The 20,656-nt window shown below is 42.3% G+C and overlaps 1 protein-coding gene across 1 annotated transcript in view; it reads right to left on the bottom strand.

Moving 5' to 3' along the window:
- Positions 1 to 13,931, bottom strand: part of Sh3d19 (SH3 domain containing 19) — a 114,442-nt gene extending 100,511 nt beyond the window's left edge. The window contains exon 1 of the mRNA XM_090356861.1: positions 13,519 to 13,931. Coding sequence (XP_090212987.1) covers positions 13,519 to 13,630 — 112 coding nt within the window. The 5' untranslated portion in view covers positions 13,631 to 13,931. The remainder of the gene's footprint in view (positions 1 to 13,518) is intronic.
- Positions 13,932 to 20,656: the final 6,725 nt, after the last annotated feature.

Raw genomic sequence — 20,656 nt, 5'->3', positions numbered from 1 at the left:
GATAGTAGCTGACATCAACTAAACCAAAGAGAGAAAGAGACAGCACTGAATAAAACCCCAGAGGGCTGCTAGATCCTGACATTTCAAGACCATTTGCCGTTTTCTGTCCTAATGTACTCTTCTTTGCACTGTTCTGTTAGTAAGACCCTGTTTACTAAAATAATCTGAGACCATTAAGACACCTATTCACCATGTTGTTTGATTTTCTTTTCTTCTTCTTCTTCTTTTTTTTTTTTTTTTTTTGCCAGTTTTGGGGCTTAAGCTCAGGGCCTGGACACCATCCTTGGGCTTTCTCAAGGTGAGTGCTCTACCCCTAGGCCAGGCTCCCTGCCTGATTTTCTTTCTTATCCAGAGCAACTTCTTATCTTTTATCCCACTTTCACTTCACATCCTTGTTTTGTCTGTCCCCTGCTCCTGGATTCCTCTCTTTGTACAACTCAATGAACTTAGCTGTCTACTGCTTAGGAAAACAAAAACAGAGAAAACCTGCACATGACAGGAAATAGCTCTCAAAACTGGAGCTGACAGTGTGTAACCTGCCTACTATGAATGAAGCCCTAAGTCCCATCCCTAGCACTGAGAATCAAAACAGAGAAGGGGCAAATTGCATGGCATGTAAATTATATCTCATTAAAACTATTGTCTCAATGAATATTACTGCTTAAAAATGAACAGGGAGGTTTATATCCTCAGCTTAAACAAATATTGATTTGTCCATAATATATTTAGAAAATCTAAAGATTTTCTAAACACAACTTGGGATTGTATTTCAAATAAGGCTCAAAATAACTTGATCCACTTTCTGTTTCAATAACTAAAACACAAAATGGAAGCTTACTGCAAAAGGTGAGGAATGGCACCTGCTCATACATTACTGGAAGGAAAAAAAATCAATAGACATATGTATTCACAAAATAATGCCAAGCGTTGTTTCACAACTGATTTAACTTGTGGACATTACAAGTGACTGAAAGGGGAAGACGTAAACAGTCTTCATAACACTCTTCTTGAGAAATCAATTTTAGTTTATGGAATATATCTTATAATACATTGATTTCATTTGTGCCATTTTTATTTGTACATTTCATGTAAAATTTTAATTATGATAAAATCTTAAACTACTGAAAATCCAATAAATATTTTTCTTCTCTAAAAGTGGGGAAATGTTGTGTGTTTATTTATTACAAAATCTTCTCTTTGTAACAAATAGACTATTTCTAGTAATGACTCATATTTTTCATTATCTCATCAAGCTGTAAAGTCCTCTTAGAATATGGGGACATTATAGGTTTCAGAGCAGGGTGTTGGTGCCTCATACCTGTATTCCTAGCTAATCAGGAAGCTGAGAGCAGAGGATGGCATTTTGAAGACAGCTTGGACAGAAAAGTCCCCACAAGATGCTTATCTCCAATAAACCACTCAAAAACCACAAGTGACACTGTGGCTCAAATGTTTCATTGCTAGCCCCAAGCACAAAGAGGCTCAGGGACAGCACCCAGGCCCTGAGTTCAAGCCCTACAAGAGACAAAAAAGAAAAAGGAGAGAGAGAGAGAGAGAGAGAGAGAGAGAGAGAGAGAGAGGGGCAGACAGAGACAGAGACTTACGAGATGAGGAAATTCATGAGATGAAGAGCTGGGTAGTATCAGCAAGATAACATTTTGATCAGATGTAAATATAATGATTGGATTGGTTGAGAGAGAAGGATGGGAAAATAAGAGAATGAGTAAGAATGATCCTAGACTACTGGCTCGATAATTGTTATACCATTAAATGAAGGAAGGAATGAAGGATTTGCCAGGGGCATTTGATCAAAGCCACATCCTAACCCCCAGAATCTGTGAATATGTTGCCATACATAGTGAAAATATGTCTATTCCTAAGATGAAATTCCATATCCTAAGAAATCATCCTGAATAATTTTGTGACCTACAGTAGTCACACACTTCTTACAAGAATAGGACAGGATATCAGACATTCATGAAAACACTGACGATGGAATGATGAAGAAAGGAGGAGCCAAGATGTTAACTTTAAAGATGGAGCCAGGGGCTATGGGCCAAGTAATACAGCCGGCTTCTAGAAGCTAGAAAGAGCCAAGTACAGATTTTCCTGCAGGGCCTACGGACGGGATTATAACCCTGCCAACAGGTTCACTTGAGCCCAGTGAAGGTGATTTCAGAATTGACCTCTAGAACTAGAGGATAAAAATTTATGCTGTTTTAAGCCACTAAATCTGTAATGTATTATGAATGCAACAGGAAACTACTAATACAGACACAGTAGATTTGGGGGATCTATTTAGTATTGGAGAGGTAGCCTATATTTCAGAAGAGAAAGCAAGAGTCAGAAATAAGAAGAATAACCTGGTGCCAATGGCTCATGCCTGTAATTGTAGCTACTCAGGAGCTGAGATCTGAGGATCCAGGTTCAAGGCCAGTTGGGGGAAAAAAGTGAGACTCTTATCTCCAAGTAACCACCAGAAAACTAGAAGTGGTGCTGCGGCTCAAGGGCAGAGTGCTAGCCTTGAGATCAGGGACAGTACCCAGGCCCAGAATTCAAACCCCATGACCACCACCAACAACAATAAAGAAGAATCTTGGAATTATGGGTTGTCTTCTGGACATCACTCTAATACCACCCCCCCAAAAAAAAGGACACATATACATTCACAACCATTTTTTTTCATCATTTCCAAGAAACTTAAAAATTTTTATATTCACAGAATTCCCATTGGTAATCACAAAACAGCCTGCTTAATGCTGATAAGATTTTGGCTTCTTCTTCTTCTTTTTTTTTTTTTTTGCTAGTTCTGGGCTTGAGGTTAGAGCCTGAGCACTGTCTTTGGACTTTCTCAAGGTTACAGCTCTACCACTTGGGCCTCAGCACCATTTCCGGCTTTTCCTAGGTATGTGGTACCAAGGATTCAAACCCAGGCCTTCATGCATGCTAGGCAAGCATTCTACCACTAGGCCAAACTCCCGGCCCCTGATTTTGGCTTCTTTAAGGAGAAAAAATCAAATCACTTTTCACTTGAAACAAATAACATTTCCCAAATTCTGCTTATCACAAAACATCTAACAATACAGAGTTCAAATCCTCTCTGTCACCCTCTCTATATTCAATAGGCCACAGGCTCTGCTTTAAATGTTAAAATTTAAATAGTGCTTACTATTTTTTTCAATTAAGCTGGCTTTGTAAAATGAGTTACTTATAACAGAAAGCTGTGATGGCAACAACTGCAAAGCTTCAGAATTAGTTAATTTTGTTAAAAATTCTACATTCTTAGGCTAGATAAAAAGGACAACAGTTGGTTGATCAAAGAAAGTTTGTGTCAATGAATTTTAAATAATGAAAACATTTGGCCTTGACAAAGTAAAAATCACTGGAGCATCTTCAAAGACAAGTATTTGGATTTGACGAGACATTCCCTATTCCCTTAGGAGATCAGCAATGCTATTTTTAAAATTCTAAAATAAGACAGCTCACATCAAAGATCTCTAGGAAAGAGTACTACAATATTCTTTTTTTTTTTTTTTGGTGGGGAGTGAGGGGAGCAGGGGACTGATTCAGAGCCTACTGAGTTGGTATCTATAAGGCAGAAAGATAAAGATGGTCGTCCACAATTTTTTCTTATTGTTGTTGGTTATGGGACTTGAACTCTGGGCCTGGGTGTGTTTCTGAGCTCTTAAGCTGAAGGCTTCTACCCTACCCCTTGAGACACATTGCCACTTCTGATTTTCTGGTGGTTAACTGGAGACAAGAGTCTCATGGACTTTTTAGTGCCCAGGCTTGCTTTGAACCATGATCCTCAGATCTCAAGTCTACTGAGTAGCTAGGATTACAGGCCCGAGCCACTGCACCCAGCTCGTCCACAAATTTTTGCCAAGACTTTCCAGCCTCCTCAAGCCTTTGAGTAGCTGTGGCAAAGATGATGTGGCTGCTAATGATTCACTGTTCACTCTCTGTGATATGATCCTTCACCTGTCTAGGGCCCAGGTAACCTGCATGTTGTCCTGCAGAAAGGTGCCACTTCTAATCAGAATAGACAAGAATTGGGAATAGAAATGAAAAAAGGGACTCTGAACATGTGTTTTCAATACTGCTTTTTTGTTCATTTTGTTTTTTTCCATTGCTCTTTTCCCTGGCTTAGGAACTCCTGCCTTTTTGGCCCAGATCCCAGAAAAATACCCAGGTGAAGTTGAGCTACAGACAACAACTGGATAAGATAGTGTGCTCTTGAAGTTATTTGTGATCACAAAATCAATGACAAAATATGAAAAGCGTCTGGCATCAGCGGCTTATGCCTGTAACCCTAGCTATTCAGGAGGCTGAGATCTGAAGATTGAGGTTCAAAGCCAGCCAGGGCCTGAAAGTCCATGAGACTCTTATCTCCAATTAACCATCTGAAAATGGGAAGTGTCACTGGAAAACAGAAGTACAAGGATCAACAACAACAACAACAAAAGACTTACAATGGGCCGGGAGTTTGGCCTGGTGGTAGAATGTTTGCCTAGCATGCATGAAGACCCAGGTTCAATTCCTTGGTACCATATACATAAAAAAAGCTGGAAATGGTGCTGTGGCTCTAGTGCTAGAGCTCTAGCCTTGGTAAAGCCCAAGGACAGTGCTCAGGACCTGAGTTTAAGCATTGGGACTGGCAAAAAAAAAAAAAAAAGATGCACGATGTAGTATTCTATCTTCAAGGTGGATTGTTCAGGTGATTTACAACAAATGGTTGGCTCATATATCTCAATTTGAAAACTTTTGAACACTGAAATTAATTCTGGTAGTTAGGAGTTACCGAAATGACTAGGTGGTATTTTTGGTTTGCAGCTACATGGATGTGATTGCAACTATTCAACTCTAAAAATGAAGGACAAAGAAGCTGCTGACAATATGTAAGGTCAAAGGAGGCATAGGTAATGTGTAAGTGAATGAACATGATCATGTTCCAATAAAACTTCATGCAGACATGAAGCAGGGACCTGGGTTTAAATCCTTCATACTGCCAATGAAGAATGTGAGAGATTAAATCAAGGTCATATAGTAGTTGTTGAGCATTTACAATTCCTTGAATTGAGTCCTCTACAAAGGATTCTATTGGGTCACAAGACGAAGATTAAATGCACATGAAAAATAAAGCAGAAATAATGGGATAGGTTTCAATTATGTTACATACATAATTCAACAGTTTGACTCTAAATGAGGATTTGCCCTGTAAGTAGTTATAGCTTTTGTGAAAACAGGTGACCCAAAGAGACCAAACAATAATAGTGATTATTATTATTATTATTATTATTATTATTATTATTATTATTTTGCCAGTCCCAGGCTTGAACTCAGGGCCTGAGCACTGACCTGGGGCTTTCTCAAGGCTAGAGCTCTACCACTTCAGCCACAGCACCATTTCCGGCTGTTTCCACGTATGTGTACCAACCATTCAATCTCAGGTCTTCAGGCAATCACTCTACCACTTTACCACTCCTGGTCCCTAACCATTATTTTGGAAAATGATCTTCAGAGGAAACAATTATTATTATTATTATTATTATTTCTATTTTTGCCAGTCCTGGGGCTTAAACTTCAGGCCTGAGTGTTGTCCGTGGCCTTTCTCAAGGCTAGAGCTCTACCACTTGAGCCACAGTACTATTTCCTGGATTTTCTAAGTATGTGGTATTGAAGAATCGAACCCGGGTCTTTGTGCATGCTAGGTAAGCACTCTACCACTAGGCCAAACTCCCAGCCCCCAGAGGAAACAATTATAATAAACTCCCTTCCTTCTATCATTTCTTCCAACAGTTAATCTACCATCATTTCTTTTATGAACAGAATAGATTTTGCTATGATCATTACAGTAACTCATTTCAGGGAAAAATAAGATTTTTAAAGAACACCAAAAACAGAACAACTGAAACACTAGAACAGTGGGCAATTGGTTCTTACAGATTTTGCCATTTATGTTTTGGTTTTGGTGCTGGGGATGAAACTCAGGCTCTTATGCATTCTAAGGATGAGTTATGACTATGAGCTACAATCTCAGCTTAGGGATGTTTGTTTTGTTTTGTTTTGTTTTTGTGCAGATACTTGAGTTTGGACTGTGAGTCTGGGTGGCAGATATAGGAGGATCACTGTGTAAGCCTAGTCCCAGGAAAAAGCTAAAAAACTAGAGACCATAAAGAAAAAGTAACCTAAAGCTAAAAGGGTTGGGCTATCGCTCAAGCTGTAAAATGTCTGTTTAACAAGTGCAAGTCCTAGAGTTATAACTCTAGTGCTATAAATAGTCTCCCCCATGCCAAAGAATTTTTTTAAAATTTTTTTTATTGTAATTAGTAAAAGGGTTACATGATATTTGCCAGAGAGAAGGTGCATTAATTCACATACATTGATACCCTTTCACCTGTCTTGGTACCCATTTCCCTCCCCCCCCACCCCCCAGAATTTTCTTTTTAAATGGAGACATTGATACTGTTTCTTGAAAGATGAACTTGTTACCTTACTCTTCATGTGTGGGCTGTGCAAGTGACTCACTTCACTGTCACAGCACGGAAGGGGAGGATAAAAAAGTGAGTTTGAATTAGCTAAACCTGATGATCACTACCAACACCAAGAGATGAAGGTCAACAGCAGCAGGGATAAGTCATAGTACTAACACACACCTCTGATATGGGATGGCAATACCACTTCACCTCCCAAACATCCCCAGCCAGTCTTGCGAAGATTCCTCAAAACTGTCAAAGTTAGAAACTGTCATAGGCTTCTGACAGACGACAGACAATGTGTAATTTACCACACGGGAAAAGTAAGGGGATACAGGGTCTGCATGTATGGTTCAGTGGGAGAGAACTTGCCTACCAAGGGCAAGGTCTTGGATTTCATCCCCATATCACTAGAGGGGTTGGGGGAAGAAAGGAGAAAAGAGCTAAAACTAAGGTTCACAAGGATGTCATAGGGCTGAAATTATCTGAGGAAAAAACAGGATGGATGTGTCTTCCATACTGCACTAGTGTAATTATGCAAGGCCGAGATGAACAGTCAGAAAGTCAAAGGGAGAGGAGATTAGAAATGAATATAAGAAATGCATTGGGATTAAAAAAAATAGGTTGTATGAGGACTGGATGAGGGATTCTGTGGCAGAGCACTTGCCTAACATATACAAGGCCCTGGGTTCCATCTCCAACACAAAGAAGGAAGGGAGGGGAAGAGGAAAGAAAGGAGGGAAAAACACGAAGGAAGAAGAAAGGGACAGAGGATGAAGGGACAAAGAAAGAGTTTATACAATAATTGACTTATGGTTTGCAGAAATGACTAACATGTCACAAATTTTTCATTTGTGATAATAAAGACAAGCTTTAAATATTACTACTGAGCCATACTGAAATAATTTATATGGCTCCAAAAATAACCAAATGACCTGGGTGTTCATGGCTCATACCTGTAATCCTAGCTACTCACGAGGCTGAGACCTGAGGATCATGGTTTGAAGCCAGCCTAAGTGGGAAAAGTCTATGACACTCTTATTACCTATAAACTACTACTACTAAAAAAAAAGCTGGAAATGGAACTGTGGCTCAGGTGACAGAGCACTAACCTTGAGCAAAAGTAGCTTAAAAACAATGTCAAGGTCCTGATTTCAAGTCCCAGGACATCCAAGAAAGAGAAAGAAAGAAAGAAAGAAAGAAAGAAAGAAAGAAAGAAAGAAAGAAAGAAAGAAAGAAGGAAGGAAGGAAGGAAGGAAGGAAAGAAAGAAAGAAAGAAGGAAAGAAAGAAAGAAGGAAAGAAAGAAAGAAAGAAAGAAAGAAAGAAAGAAAGAAAGAGGGAGGGAGAGAAGGAGGAAGGAAGGAAAAGAAAAGAAAGAAAGAAAGTCTCAGTTTGTGAGGTCTGGGTCAATTAAGACATAAGAAAAGCATGAACTCAACAGCAAAGCAACTGCATTTGATAGTTAAATCAGGTGTTTGAGGAGTACTCTGCCCTCTGCAAAAACAATATAAAATGCTCTACACCGTTCAGAGTTTCTCAAACCTGTTCGAGCCTGAGCAAAACTGAGGTGCTTCTCCATTAGGAAACTTACATATCTATTGGTAAACATCACAAGAAATAGACCCTGATATTTTTATGATCTTGTAGCAGGGATGGCCTTATTCACTGGGAAGGGAGTTGAGTAGACAAAGATTATAAAGAAAAAGATTCATCAGCTCATCTACATTAGAATGAGAAATTTTCACATGAAAAGAACTCCAAAAAGTGAAAAAAATTAAGTCACAGAATAGAAGATTATGTACTACAGAAATAAACAACAAAAGTTGAGATTCCTCCAAGAAATCAATCAAAAAGGACAGACTAAAACTATGAAAATAAAACATAAAAATATACAGAGCTATCTGCACCAATATGAATTTCATGATGTTGGATGAAAAACAAAAACAAAAAATATTGAGACTTAGTTTGAATCAATGATATAAGCATAAACAATCTTTTTTTTTTTTTTTTTTTGGTGCCAGTCCTGGGCTTGAGCTCAGGGCCTGAGCACTGTCCTTGGACTTTCTCAAGGCTAGAGCTCTACCACTTGAGCCTCAGCACCACTTCTGGCTTTTTTCGATGTATGTGGTACTGAGGAATCGAACCTGGGTCTTCGTGTACGCTAGGCAAAGCACTCTACCACTAAGCCAAACTCCCAGCCCAGCATAAACAATCTTATCTGTAGACTTTATCCTCTTCCCTTCTCCTTCCTCTTTGGCTCAGGTCACTCACAAACTGTACTGGGCTAGGGTGGCTACATATCCTGATTAGCCCAGAAGGAGGAGAATCCTGAGATAGGGAACTTACAGTTTGAAGGGCTGGGATAATCCCAGGAAAACCAGAAAGTATTGGTCACCGTACCTTCTATTTCCCTGCCTCCTTCCTCCCTTCTTTGGCACCAAGGCAATAGCACTGTCAGACCAAGTTCACTATGCAGGTAGAGAGGAATATAAGAAAAATCACCAAGAATGAAGTTGCTTAGCTAGGCCATCCCACAGAAATCAACCATGAAATACTTTAAGCCACTAAGAAAACCCACAACAGAAACTAAGTCTTCTGTGTTAGTCTGTGGGAATCTCCATGTTTATCTTAGTGTTTTTTCATCTGATCTGTTCAAAAGGACAAATTAGCTGGAGGAACTCTTTCTTTTGTGCCTACAGTAGGACTTGAACCCAGGCCCTGGTCACTGTCTCTGAGCTTTGCTGCTCAAGGCTTGTGCTCCATTGGAGCCACAGTTCCATTTCCAGCTTTTCTGGCAGTTAGTTGGAGGTAAGAGTCTCAAGGATTTTCCTGCTAGGACTGACTTCAAACCTTGATCCTCAGATTCCAGTCTCCAGAGGAGTAAGGATTACAGGCATGAGCCAAGAGCACCTAACTTAATAGGAACTACTTCTTAAGACCCAGTATTAAGGTATGACTTCTCTTAATTACATGTACAGAGAGGATCCTAGCAACAATATCACCTGGGAAGAAGCTAAAAACAAAGATTCTCAGGGACTGGCTCAACCAACTTTAAGAAGACACTTGGGATGGAGAGGTAAAGAATCTGATTACACAACCCCTTCAAGCTGATTCTTTTTCTTTTCCTTTTTTGGTGGGTTGTGGGACTTGAACTCTGGGCCTGGGTGCTGTCCCCTGAACTCTTTAGCTCAAGGCTACCACCCATCCCTTAAGCCACAGCAACACTTCCTCAAGGTGATTCTTATGTACACAGAAAAGGTTTGAGAACTTCTGAGAACCCACACCAGGGACACACAGTAAAACAGTAAGATTCCCCAAGAATTCAGGTGTTATGTTCAGTTTTTATATAGCTACTTGTGTGAGGTGAAGCAACAGGATCCTGCTATTGCAATAACTCTCAACCGAAATTATTCATATCATATCATATTCTTGACACCTAAGCATGGAGGTTATGAGACTTTCAAGCAGCAATATTCTCTCTCCTTCCCACTTACCTTTCCTATTTACTCATTAATCAATATTATGAGTGCCAGATTTTACTATAGAATAGTCCTCACTGAACTGACCCTCCATACTTGACTGTCCTGTAAATTCTGACAAATTTCAGCTAATATCACAAGACACTTTTATTATGTTAACAGCAGAGGCTAGCATGGTGGCACACCTCTGTGATTTTAGTTACTTTGAAGGTAGATATTGGGAGGAAAAAAAGTAACAGGACCTCACTTCCATCAGTAACTGTGGTATCATGGTACAGACCTGTAATCTCAGATACGTGGAAAGTATAGGTAGGAAGATCAAAGTCTAAAGTCAGCTCTGGGAAGGAAAAAAAAACAGTCTTATCAGAAAAACAATTAAAGCAAAAAGTGTTGGGGGCATGGATCAAGTGGTAGAGTGCTGGTTTAGCAAAGCCTCAGTCCAAATCCCAGTATAACCTAAAAAAAGGAAGAAAACTAGGAGAACAGGTTCATGGCAGAGTGCATGCTTAGCAAGAGCAAGGCCTTAGTTTCAATCCAAAAACAAAACAAAACAAAAGTGGAAAAATAAGATGCATTTTATGGAAGTAAACACCAAAATAATTAGCATACGATAAAATCATGAAAATCCAATATTCTTAACTTCATTTTTATTTTATTTTATTTATTTTTTTGTCAGTTCTGGGGCTTGAACTCAGGGCCTGAACACTGTCCTTGGGCTTTCTCAAGGTTAGTGCTCTCCCACTAGAGCTACAGTACCACTTCTAGCATTTTTCTATGTATTTGGTACTGAGGAATCCAACCCAGATCTTCGTGCAGCTTTTTTCTATGTATGTGGTACCAAGGAATTGAACCCAGATCTTAGTGCATGCTAGGCAAGCACTCTATCACTAGGCCAAACTCCCGGCCCTTAACTTCATTTTTAAAATGTTTTTCTTTCCTAAGGAAATTCTAAAAAAAACTGTCCCTGTGTGACCAGACTCTGTCTGGAGCCTTGGCCTCTAAATCGGAAGAACTCATTCCAAACATTTCATAGTCATTACCTTTTTTTCCTGCTAGGTTAACCGAAAAGATGATCTGCTCAAAAATAAATAAGTAAATAAAAAGAGAAGAAAAAGCATGCCAAATATAACTTGCATACATATTCGGTCAAGGTGGCAAATTGATCAAATTAAACAACAGTGTATAGGGACACTTTTGTGTATGGTGAGACCATACAGAAAAGAAAGTAAAAACCAGTTAAAAATTTAAAAAATAAGGGGGACAAAAACATGAGACGGGGTATCAAGGTTTGAGAAGTAGTGTATCCATCATTGATGAAATGTAACTATAACCCTGCTATACATTATCCTGACAATAAAATACAATAAAAGAAATGGTAATTTTTTTAAGTAAAAAAATAAAAGTAAGACTAGGGATTAGACTGTGGTAGCATGTTTGCCCAGCATCACAATACCCCAGCTTTAATCCCCACCATGCAAGAAAAAAAAAAAGTCACAAAACAATGGCTAGGTATGTAACTTGGTGGTAGAGCTCTTTATTGTATACACTTTACAAAAAACAAATAGAGAAAAGGGGCTCATAGGCTCTCACAAGTTCACAAACCCTGAGTTTGTTGTATTAAATTTTGTGAGATCAAAGAAAAGGGAAATCTTTACATTATAAAGTGATGTGGGAAGGAGGGCATGTTGAAGAGGAAAGTGACATGAAGGATTAAAAGGGCGTAGAAGAGATGTTAAAGGCCTGGATAAGTTTATACTCTGTTTGCAGGAGTTCAACAGGCAGAACTATCAAATGCCCAAGCTTGGTAAGGAATGTGATGTTGTCTGAAAAGCACATTAACTAAGAAGACACTGCTTGTAATGAGACACCAGCTAGTAAATAATCTGTCCCCAAAGAAATAAAACTCTCTACCCCTCCACCATAGTGCTGGCTCCTTGCCCCTTCCTGAAGACATTTAAGTGGTTAGAAACCTGCAAACACCAATTTTCTGAGTGCGAAAAGTACACATTATGTCTTGGCAAAATATTATCACAGGACCTAGAAAAGCGTCTGCCAGCCTTGAGATGTTACAGAACTCCTAAACAGTTACAAAAATGCCATTTCCGCTAACCTTGGAAAAAATACACTTAACTGGATGTACTTATTTCTGAATCATATTTCATCTGGATTCTAATACAGCTCCCAAAAGTCCAGTCTCTACTAAAAGAGGGACTATTTTTACTGAGGGTTGAGAAGAATTGAACAGGTTTGAACCTGTAATCCAATGAAGGTCTGTCTTTGCAAAGCTTTTTCATTTTATTCCTGAAGGAATATTTACAAATAGCCAACAATGATTATTCCAGAAGATCTGGGTTTACAGTAGACAGAGTTATCACTTATCATCAAGACTACTGGTTTCCACTGAGACAGTCAAATGCCTTATTTTGATTTAAGTCCCAGTGATGGCCTTCAAGATTTTAATAAAGTCATCCAATTGACCACTTCATGCTTCCTGCTCTAGTTCTTTCCTTCCATCGTATTTTCTCTCTTTTTATTTGCTCCTTACAGGCCCATATCTTCTTTAAGCTTCCAGCTTTATCTTAGTGATTATGGGGGCCACCCAGAAACCTTGTCCAATGCCTGGGTCCGGCTCTTGGTGGGTTAGTCACACCACAACCCAGGGAGGCTTTAAATGATCATTTTCAAATCAACCTACCTCACCCCTTCACTTCCCACGCCCGTCAGCCTCCAGGGCTCATCCTTGCTCCTTCCCGGGTTCCAGACAACTCCCTAGCTGGAACCAAAGGCCAAAGAATTTCCTCTCTATTATGTGGGTTGAAAAGCTGACCCAGGAAGAAGTCCGGGGTGGGGCCCTTAATTCACTTGTTCACTTGGGCACCAAACCTCTTGATCCCTGACGCCTTTGTGTCCCCCCCCCCCCAACACAAGATCAGAAAAGTAATTACCAGCCGGGGCCACGATCCCCCCAAGTCCAAATGAATTGCCTGTTGGAATGCTGTAAGTTCCTTTCACAAAACAACTCTCACAGGCGTCCCAAAGAAAACCGGTGAGCTCAGTCAGTGGGCGGGGGAAGAGACCCGGGGTCCGAAGTTCAACAGACAGGAATCAAGTCTGCGGGACCACGTGGGTGGACCTGGCTGGGGCGGTGCAGGCCGTGCCCCTGGGAGGGGTCTTTGTCACCCCACGTCCCCAGAGGGCTCCTGGCCCCTGTCCTCACCCAGAGATAAGGAATCACCTGGACCCCAGGGCTAAGCCAGCAGCTCTAGGAGTTAATGTGCGTAGGATTCTTTTTTTTTTTTTTTTTTTAAGAGTTCCCGCTCCAAGAATGACCACATAGCCCCCGGCCTGCCCCCGACCTGGGCCCCAAAGCGGAGGTGAGGAAGGCAAAGGCCACTGACCCCGCCTTCCCCTTGCAAGAGTTCCAGGTGCCGGTCCTCTCCCGGCGGGCGGAGGTACTGCGGCCGTGCACAGCGGGGTCTGGGGGGACCCCAGAGTCCCCGGCCTCGGTTCCCCCCTCCCCCGCCTCCCCGGCCTGCCCCCCCTCCTCCCGCGCGCCTCTCACCTGCGGCCGAGTGGCTGGAGATGGCCCGGCCCCGGGCCCGGCGCGGCCCCCCGAGCTCGCGGCGCTCGCGCAGCTCTTCCTCCTCGTCCTCCCGCCGCCGGCCCTCGGCCATGGGCGAGCTGCGGCCCCGCGCCCGGGTCCGCCCTGGTCCGCGGGTACCCGGCGCCCCGCGCCTGCGCCCTCGGGGCGGGAAGGGAGCCCCGAGCCCAGGTGATGGCGCGGAGGAGATCCACCACCGGGGCGGCCTCCACCTGCGGCGGGCGGAGAGCAGCGGCGCGGCCGGGCTGGTCGCCCAGTCTCCCCGCCTCCCGGGCGCGCACGGGCGGCCTTTCTCCGGGCCTTCTCCCGGCTCTCCTTCCCTTTCCTCTTCCCCCTCCCCGCCCCGCACACTGGCAGCCCGGGAGGCGAGCGATCGGGCGGGCTCCGCCGGCCTCGCCTCCTCCTTGGGGAGGGGACAACCGGCCACTGAGGCCGCACCCGCCAGAAACACCCCCTGGACCCACACAACGTGAGCAAAATAAATAAACGGGATAGGGAGGGAGGAGGAGGCGCAGGCCTGGCCTCTTCCTGCCCTTTCTCAGTATCCCCCGAGTCAACAGGAAACCTATTTGCTTGATAAAAACAAAAGCAGGAGGAACCTGTCCCGCGGCCGACTCGGGGAGATGCGACAGCTGGGCGCTGCTGAACTTCATTCCCAGGAAACTTGGCTGGGAGTTGGGTCAGCCGCCTGCCCTGCGGGTTTCCCCTCTTCCTCCTTCAAAATCTACGGGGCTGCTGCACTGGGGGTGTGTAGAGCGATGATATTACTCCGTATGATAGATAAATACGTTGTCCAAACACGCTGAAGATTCAACACCAAGCGCCAACTTCGATGCGAACGACAGGCGTTAGGTGATAAAGATATGTCAGGCCAATCAGGCCGGGTGGTGGTGGTGCATGTCTGTAACCCCAGGTCCTCCGAAGACTGAGACAGGAGCACTGGAGTCTCAGGCCAGCTAGAACAAAAGCATGTGAATCTACCTGGAACACTGAAGGCAAAAGAACTCGAGGTGCAGATTAAGTGCTTTCTGGGAGGCTCTGAGTTCAAATCCAAAGAGAGACCGGGAGGAGGGGAGGGGGGAGAGGAAGGAAGGAGAGAAAGATGAAGAAAGAAGGAAGGAAAAGAAAACGTGTGTGCTTGTGGATTCATCAGCAGTAACAAGTGTTCTGCACCTCGAGGACTTTTCAAGTGTGCTGCAAATCTAAAACTTAAAAAAAAAGTCTGTGTAAACAGAGCTGAAGCAGGTGGTCTCAGTGGTAGATAGAGTTGAGGATGTCTGGTTTGCATGAAGCCCTGGGTTCCATCCCCAGCACGTCAAAATAAATGAATAAATAGACTCACCGTATTCCAGTTCGTTTGGGGGTTGGGAACTGGGCACAAGCACTGGAGGCCAGGAAGAAAATGTGTTTCAGGAGCTCCTAGCTGGTTGTTTGGCCAAGTGATGGGAATACTGGCTGTAAAGTCAGGACTGTGTAATTTGAAGCACTTAGTGTGGGCCTTACTGCCCCCCTGAACATGTTTTCAGAACTGACAAGAGCTGTGTAACAAGTGTTATTGTGTGTACCCTATAATATACAGCAAAGATCAGTGGGCGCATATATGTGCTTTCATACAAAGGATCAGATTCTGGAATTACACACACACACACACACACACACACACACACACACACACACACTACCCAAGCAGCAGAAACATTACCAGACATGAAAGCTTCCAACACCCCTGCGTGGGATGAGCTTGCCTTTATCTTCAGCCTCCAGCTCTATTTCTGAGAGATTGAGAGAGCTTCTAAACTTCTGCATGTAAGTGAGAAACAGGAAAGGAGACAAGGTCACTGCAAACAGAATGGCCTATGCAGTTTCTTTGCCTTCCCAACTGTGCTTGCTGCTGCCTGAGGAAAACTAATTTTTAAGGAGATAAAAATGACAATCGATTTTTTTTTTTTGGTCAGTCCTAGGGCTTGGACTCAGGATCTGGTCACTGTCCCTGAGCTTCTTTTGCTCAAGGTTAGCAATTTACCATTTGAGCCATACCCCAACCTCTGCCTTTTTCTGTTTATGTGGTATTGAGGAATCAAATCCAGGGTTTCACGCATACTAGGCAAGCACTCTACCACTAAGCCACATTCCCAGCCCTTAACTTTAATTTTGACATGACATTCGTGTGTGTGTGTGTGTGTGTGTGTGTGTGTGTATGAATTTCCCCTTTCTATTAGACTACCCCACACATCACATTCTGAGGCACTGTTACATTAACACAGGACTGTGAAAAAGATACAACTCAACTGATAACCTTTATAAAGTACTTAGAATATTTAGGATTCTTCAGTGGAAACCAAGTGGCAACTAATGGTATGGGTGTTCTCATGGGTCAACAGAACTTTCACTAATGATGATATTCTGTACCTGTGTTGTTGAACATGGAAGCCATGAACCACACTGACTATGGGATATTTGAAATTTTAGAGGTGCGCCCATGGTAAGGCTAACAGATGATCATGGTGGAAGGAGCCTGTGGCAGCATGTCCACCTTATGGTGGACAGGAAGCAGAAGTGAGAGTAAGGAGGAGCCAAGGAAAGATCTGGCCTCCAAGACATGTCCCTGCTGACCTAATTCCTCTAGTTAGGTCCTACCTTCCAAGGGTCCCAGAAATTCCCTTCCCAGCAGAAGGACCAAATAGTCAACAATGACCCTGTGAGGTAACATCTTACATTCAGATCTCAGCAGATATGGATTATGTGAATTTCATTCAACATCTGTAGCCTCATCTACTTAGGAGGCAGAGGCAGGAAAATGAAGTACATGAGGATGGCCTACATGATATCAGTAAGACAATACTCAAAAATACAAACAGAAAGGCTGAGCTGTGTCTCAATTGGTAGAGTGTTTGACTAGCATGTGTAAGACTCTATAAAGATTATATTCCATACTGGGCATCCATGCTGCAATCCTAACTTTGAGGATCAAAGTGAAGCCAGGCAAGAAAGAACGTGAGAATTCAATTAACTACCAAAATGCCAGAAGTGGAACTGTGGCTCAAGGTACAGTGCTAACCCTGGAGGGGTGGAAGGTGGGCTCAGAGACACACCTAGGTCTTGAGTTCAAGCCCGAAGACCAGCACACACACTCTGGAGTTGTGTAACTAGAGGACCATGTCCCTACCTTCAAAGGGCTTATGTTATGCAAGACACAAGAAATGCGCAAATCATTTTCAACACAATGAGTTGTGCACATGCTCAGAGGAAACACATCTCACCCAGTGCCACAGGTAGATGAGTTGGGGAGGTTATGTCTGAACTGAGCTTGTAACATAAGAAGACACGGACCAGGCAAATATAGGGGCTCATGAAAAGAGACTTGTAGGCAGGATCAAAATAGTAGGTTCTGAATATACTATATTCAGCAACTTACAAGTAGTTGAATATTGCTGTGAGAAAGAAAAAGAAGAGTTGTAAGGCATCAGAGACAAGGTGACCTGGCATGCAGAGCTGGGGGTAGAGCTTAGCAGCAGAGCACTTGACTAATACGTGCATTTAGGGTCAATATTTTGGACTGTTCACCTTTGTACCAGACCGGTAGTCTTTGGAGAGCATTGTTGCTAACAGTTAGTTTGTTTTCCTGGGCAGGTGGTAAGAGATCATTTGGAAATGGAGATCTTAGCAGGCATATAGAGATGGGTGAAGCATGGAATGGAGACTGAGAGGATAGGCACTTTCTCAGGCTGCGCACGCTTGGCTGCCCAGTGTGGCTGCTTTTCTACAACAGAGCCTCTGTCCTCTCCAGTCCCCCAATTGCTGGTCAGCCCCCAGGATGTCACCTCCAAAGTCCCAGGAGAAGATACAAATGTGCTATTTCTTTTTTGGAAGTTTAGAATAGGTTATCTTGCTGCCTATGCCTCTAGAAGTATAGATATGTACAGAGAGTAGGCTGAATGGGTTCCATTGCACTGAGTGCTTAGTGGATGGCCTTACTCTGGGAAGTCAAATCTTCCATTATTTGCCATGTTGGAGGTTTCCAGGTGCTGGGTATCCCTGGTCATCTGCTTAGGCTTAAGAACAGGACAGCAAAGAGCAGATTCCCTCTAGCGTGCTCCTACCCCCTTCTGCATCTTCCCCCCACATCTGGAGGACCTGGCTTGTCATTAGCCTCTGCTTTCCTCAGCTCTGCCATCCATTGTCGCCACTCTGTACCTTCATAATGCTGTGGCTATCACTTCTCTTTCTTCCATCCTTCTGGTGTTAGTGAAATTCTAGAACAATGTAGTAGCTCAATTTATCATCTCTACCTGGAATCAGCTGTCAAACATTCTACAAAACTGAGATTCATTTATCTACTAAATACTGAGTGTGTATGATGTTTCAGGCACTTTGATAAATGCTGGAGATCAACTGTGATTTATCTTCCATAGTGATAACTGATACCCTGATATAGTTTTTGAAAGGAAAATGTTCCTTTCTTTGCTAGTGCCTTGAAATCAGAATCTGATTTTGTGGGGATTATTCTACGATGAGGCTGCCTATAGCTAGGGAGGTTCATAACTATTAGAGACTTGAAACCATATCTAGAAGCTTTGTGTCATTTTTTATGACACCTACCCATATTGTTAACCTGGTTGTGTTTCTAAGTGTCTGTGGGTTAATTGGCTAATGTTGAACTCTAAGACTGTATACTGTGTCAGGTCATTTATTCTGACTGCAGTAGTTCCTGCTTATCTGTAAGAGGAGCCTTCTAAGACATCCCAATGGTGCTTAAAGTCATGGACAATAACAAATTAATCTAACAAAATGTATCTAACCATATCTACCTATCTATCTATCCATTGATCTAGTTTTCTAGTTCTTACCTATGTTTTAGTTTTCTAGCTTCTAAGATATATATGTGTGTGTGTATACATATATATATATATCCATCTTTCCCATACATACTAACTTATAAGTAAAGTTTGTAAATTTGGCACAGAGATAGAATGATAGTATAATAAAATAGAACAGTTAAAGCAGTACACAGATTTAATAAATGCTATGTGAATATGGCCTTTCTGCCACTGTCTTACTGCATTGTGCTCATCCTACTCCTTGTGATGGCACAGAGCGAAGCAACATAGTGTATACTTGACCTAATGAGGGGAGGTAATTGACAAAAGCACTTCGCATGGATAGTATGTCCAGCATGGATGTGTTAGGTGAAGGAATGATCACATCCCAGGTGCGATGGGGTGGGACAGCTCACAGCTTCTTCAGACCTACTTAGTATAGCATGCCATTTCAAACCTATGAAAATCATTTATCTCCTTCATATTTTGGGCTACAGTTGACAATGGGTATATTAAACCACAGAAAGCAAGACTTACAATAAGGAGAGACCACTGTACTGCATAAGCAAAGATTTAGACACCCTGGACAGAGCCTGGAGGGAGAGTTTACAGCAGTCTCAGTGGATACTTCTAATTGTTTCTGTTCCCAGTGACAACTTATTCAGGGGCCTCGATGTCCAAGTGTGGAAATAGCTTTGATGAGAGCAACAGTAGAATAGGAGAGACCTATGGCATTTATCAAGTGCCTGCTTTATGCCAGGCAGCAGCCTTGGCACTTCACACTTAGCAACTCATTAATTTTATTCTATCATAAATTCATAAGCCAAGTAAATCAGCTCAGGCCTTTGGCATTCTTTCCCAACTCTCCCATTTGTATTTCTGTGTCCTATTTTACAAAATCCAGTTAAGCCAAACAGACATATTTACATACAGATAGCATTTATGTGAGGGTGTCTTCAAAAGATATGTGAAAATCTTGCTCCACCCTGTTTATTTTGCAAAGATGAATCGTATCTATCTAGCCTCATGATTCAGCTGCTTTAACAGCAGGTTCAGGCGTCCACAGAACAGGAGGGGGCCAGGCAGACTCCTGTCAAGGCCAATCCCTAGAGCTATACAGGTAACTTCTAGATCTTTCCTACAACATCATTAGTGATAAGGTTTTGCCAAGGGTTAGGTACACCCCTGTAGTTCTCGTAAGCCTAGCTCCATACAAGGCAGACATAGAAGGATTGTGGTTTGAGGCCAGTCCTCTCAAAGAACTAGCTGGGTCTGGTGATCCATATCTATAACCACAGTTAAGTGGGAGGTGGAGGTAGGAAAACTGCAGTTTAAGTCTGGCCCCACAGACTGGGCAAAAATGTGACTCTATGTGAAAAATCAACTGAATCAGAAACAGCAAGTGGCATAGCAAGCTTGAGGGTCTGCCTCCCAACTTCAAACTGACATAGAAATGATTAAAGTCTTGTCTGAGTGGATCATGTTTTTTTTTTTGTTTTGTTTTGTTTTTTTAAGTTTCTGGCTCTGAATGTTGACCACAGAGTATAATCACCTGGGAAATAGAATATTATCTCTATCTGTAATTAGTATCTTAGATTGACAAAGAAGACACCTGGATTTCTTTATCATTTATATGAATTGTGGGGGGATCAGACATTTAGGGTAGCAATAAGTAAAAATGGTATTAATAAATTCTTACTTTTACATAGCACTAACAGTATACATAGCATTCTTTTTTCCCCTCCCTTCGGTCATGGGGCTTGAATTCCAGGCCTGGGTACTGTCCCCAAGCTCTTCAGCTCAAGACTACCACCCTACCCCATGAGCCACAGCACCACTTCTGGCTTTCTGATGGTTAATTGGAGATAAGAGTCTCATGGACTTTAGTACCTGGGCTGGCTTTGAACCTTGATCCTCAGATCTCAGCCTCCTGAGTAACTAGGATTACAGGCATGAGCCACCTGTACCCAGCTACAGAACATTCTTATATACATTCCTTTTTCTAAATAGTCTTGAACCCAGCTTTCATTGATGTATAACTGTTATTCAAAGATTATACTGTGAACTCATTAATGATAAATTTTTATGTGCTGGTAATTTTCTTATGGCAATTTAAAGGCATGATTTATGTTGAAAATCTGTCACTCCAATGATAGCACCTGAAAAACTCATGAGAACAGGGAACAGGCTGTTTCTCCCTGAGAATCTGCATCCAGATATGGAATCATAAAATCTCAGTAAGAAGAAATGCTACTGCAGGTCAGACCTCTATCTAGGTCCTA

Source organism: Megascapheus bottae, chromosome 23, assembly GCF_031878675.1.
Source record: "Megascapheus bottae isolate mThoBot1 chromosome 23, mThoBot2.hap1, whole genome shotgun sequence".
Lineage (NCBI taxonomy): Eukaryota > Metazoa > Chordata > Mammalia > Rodentia > Geomyidae > Megascapheus > Megascapheus bottae.
Note: the sequence above shows the minus strand (reverse complement) of the source record. Positions and strands in the feature narration are given on the sequence as shown.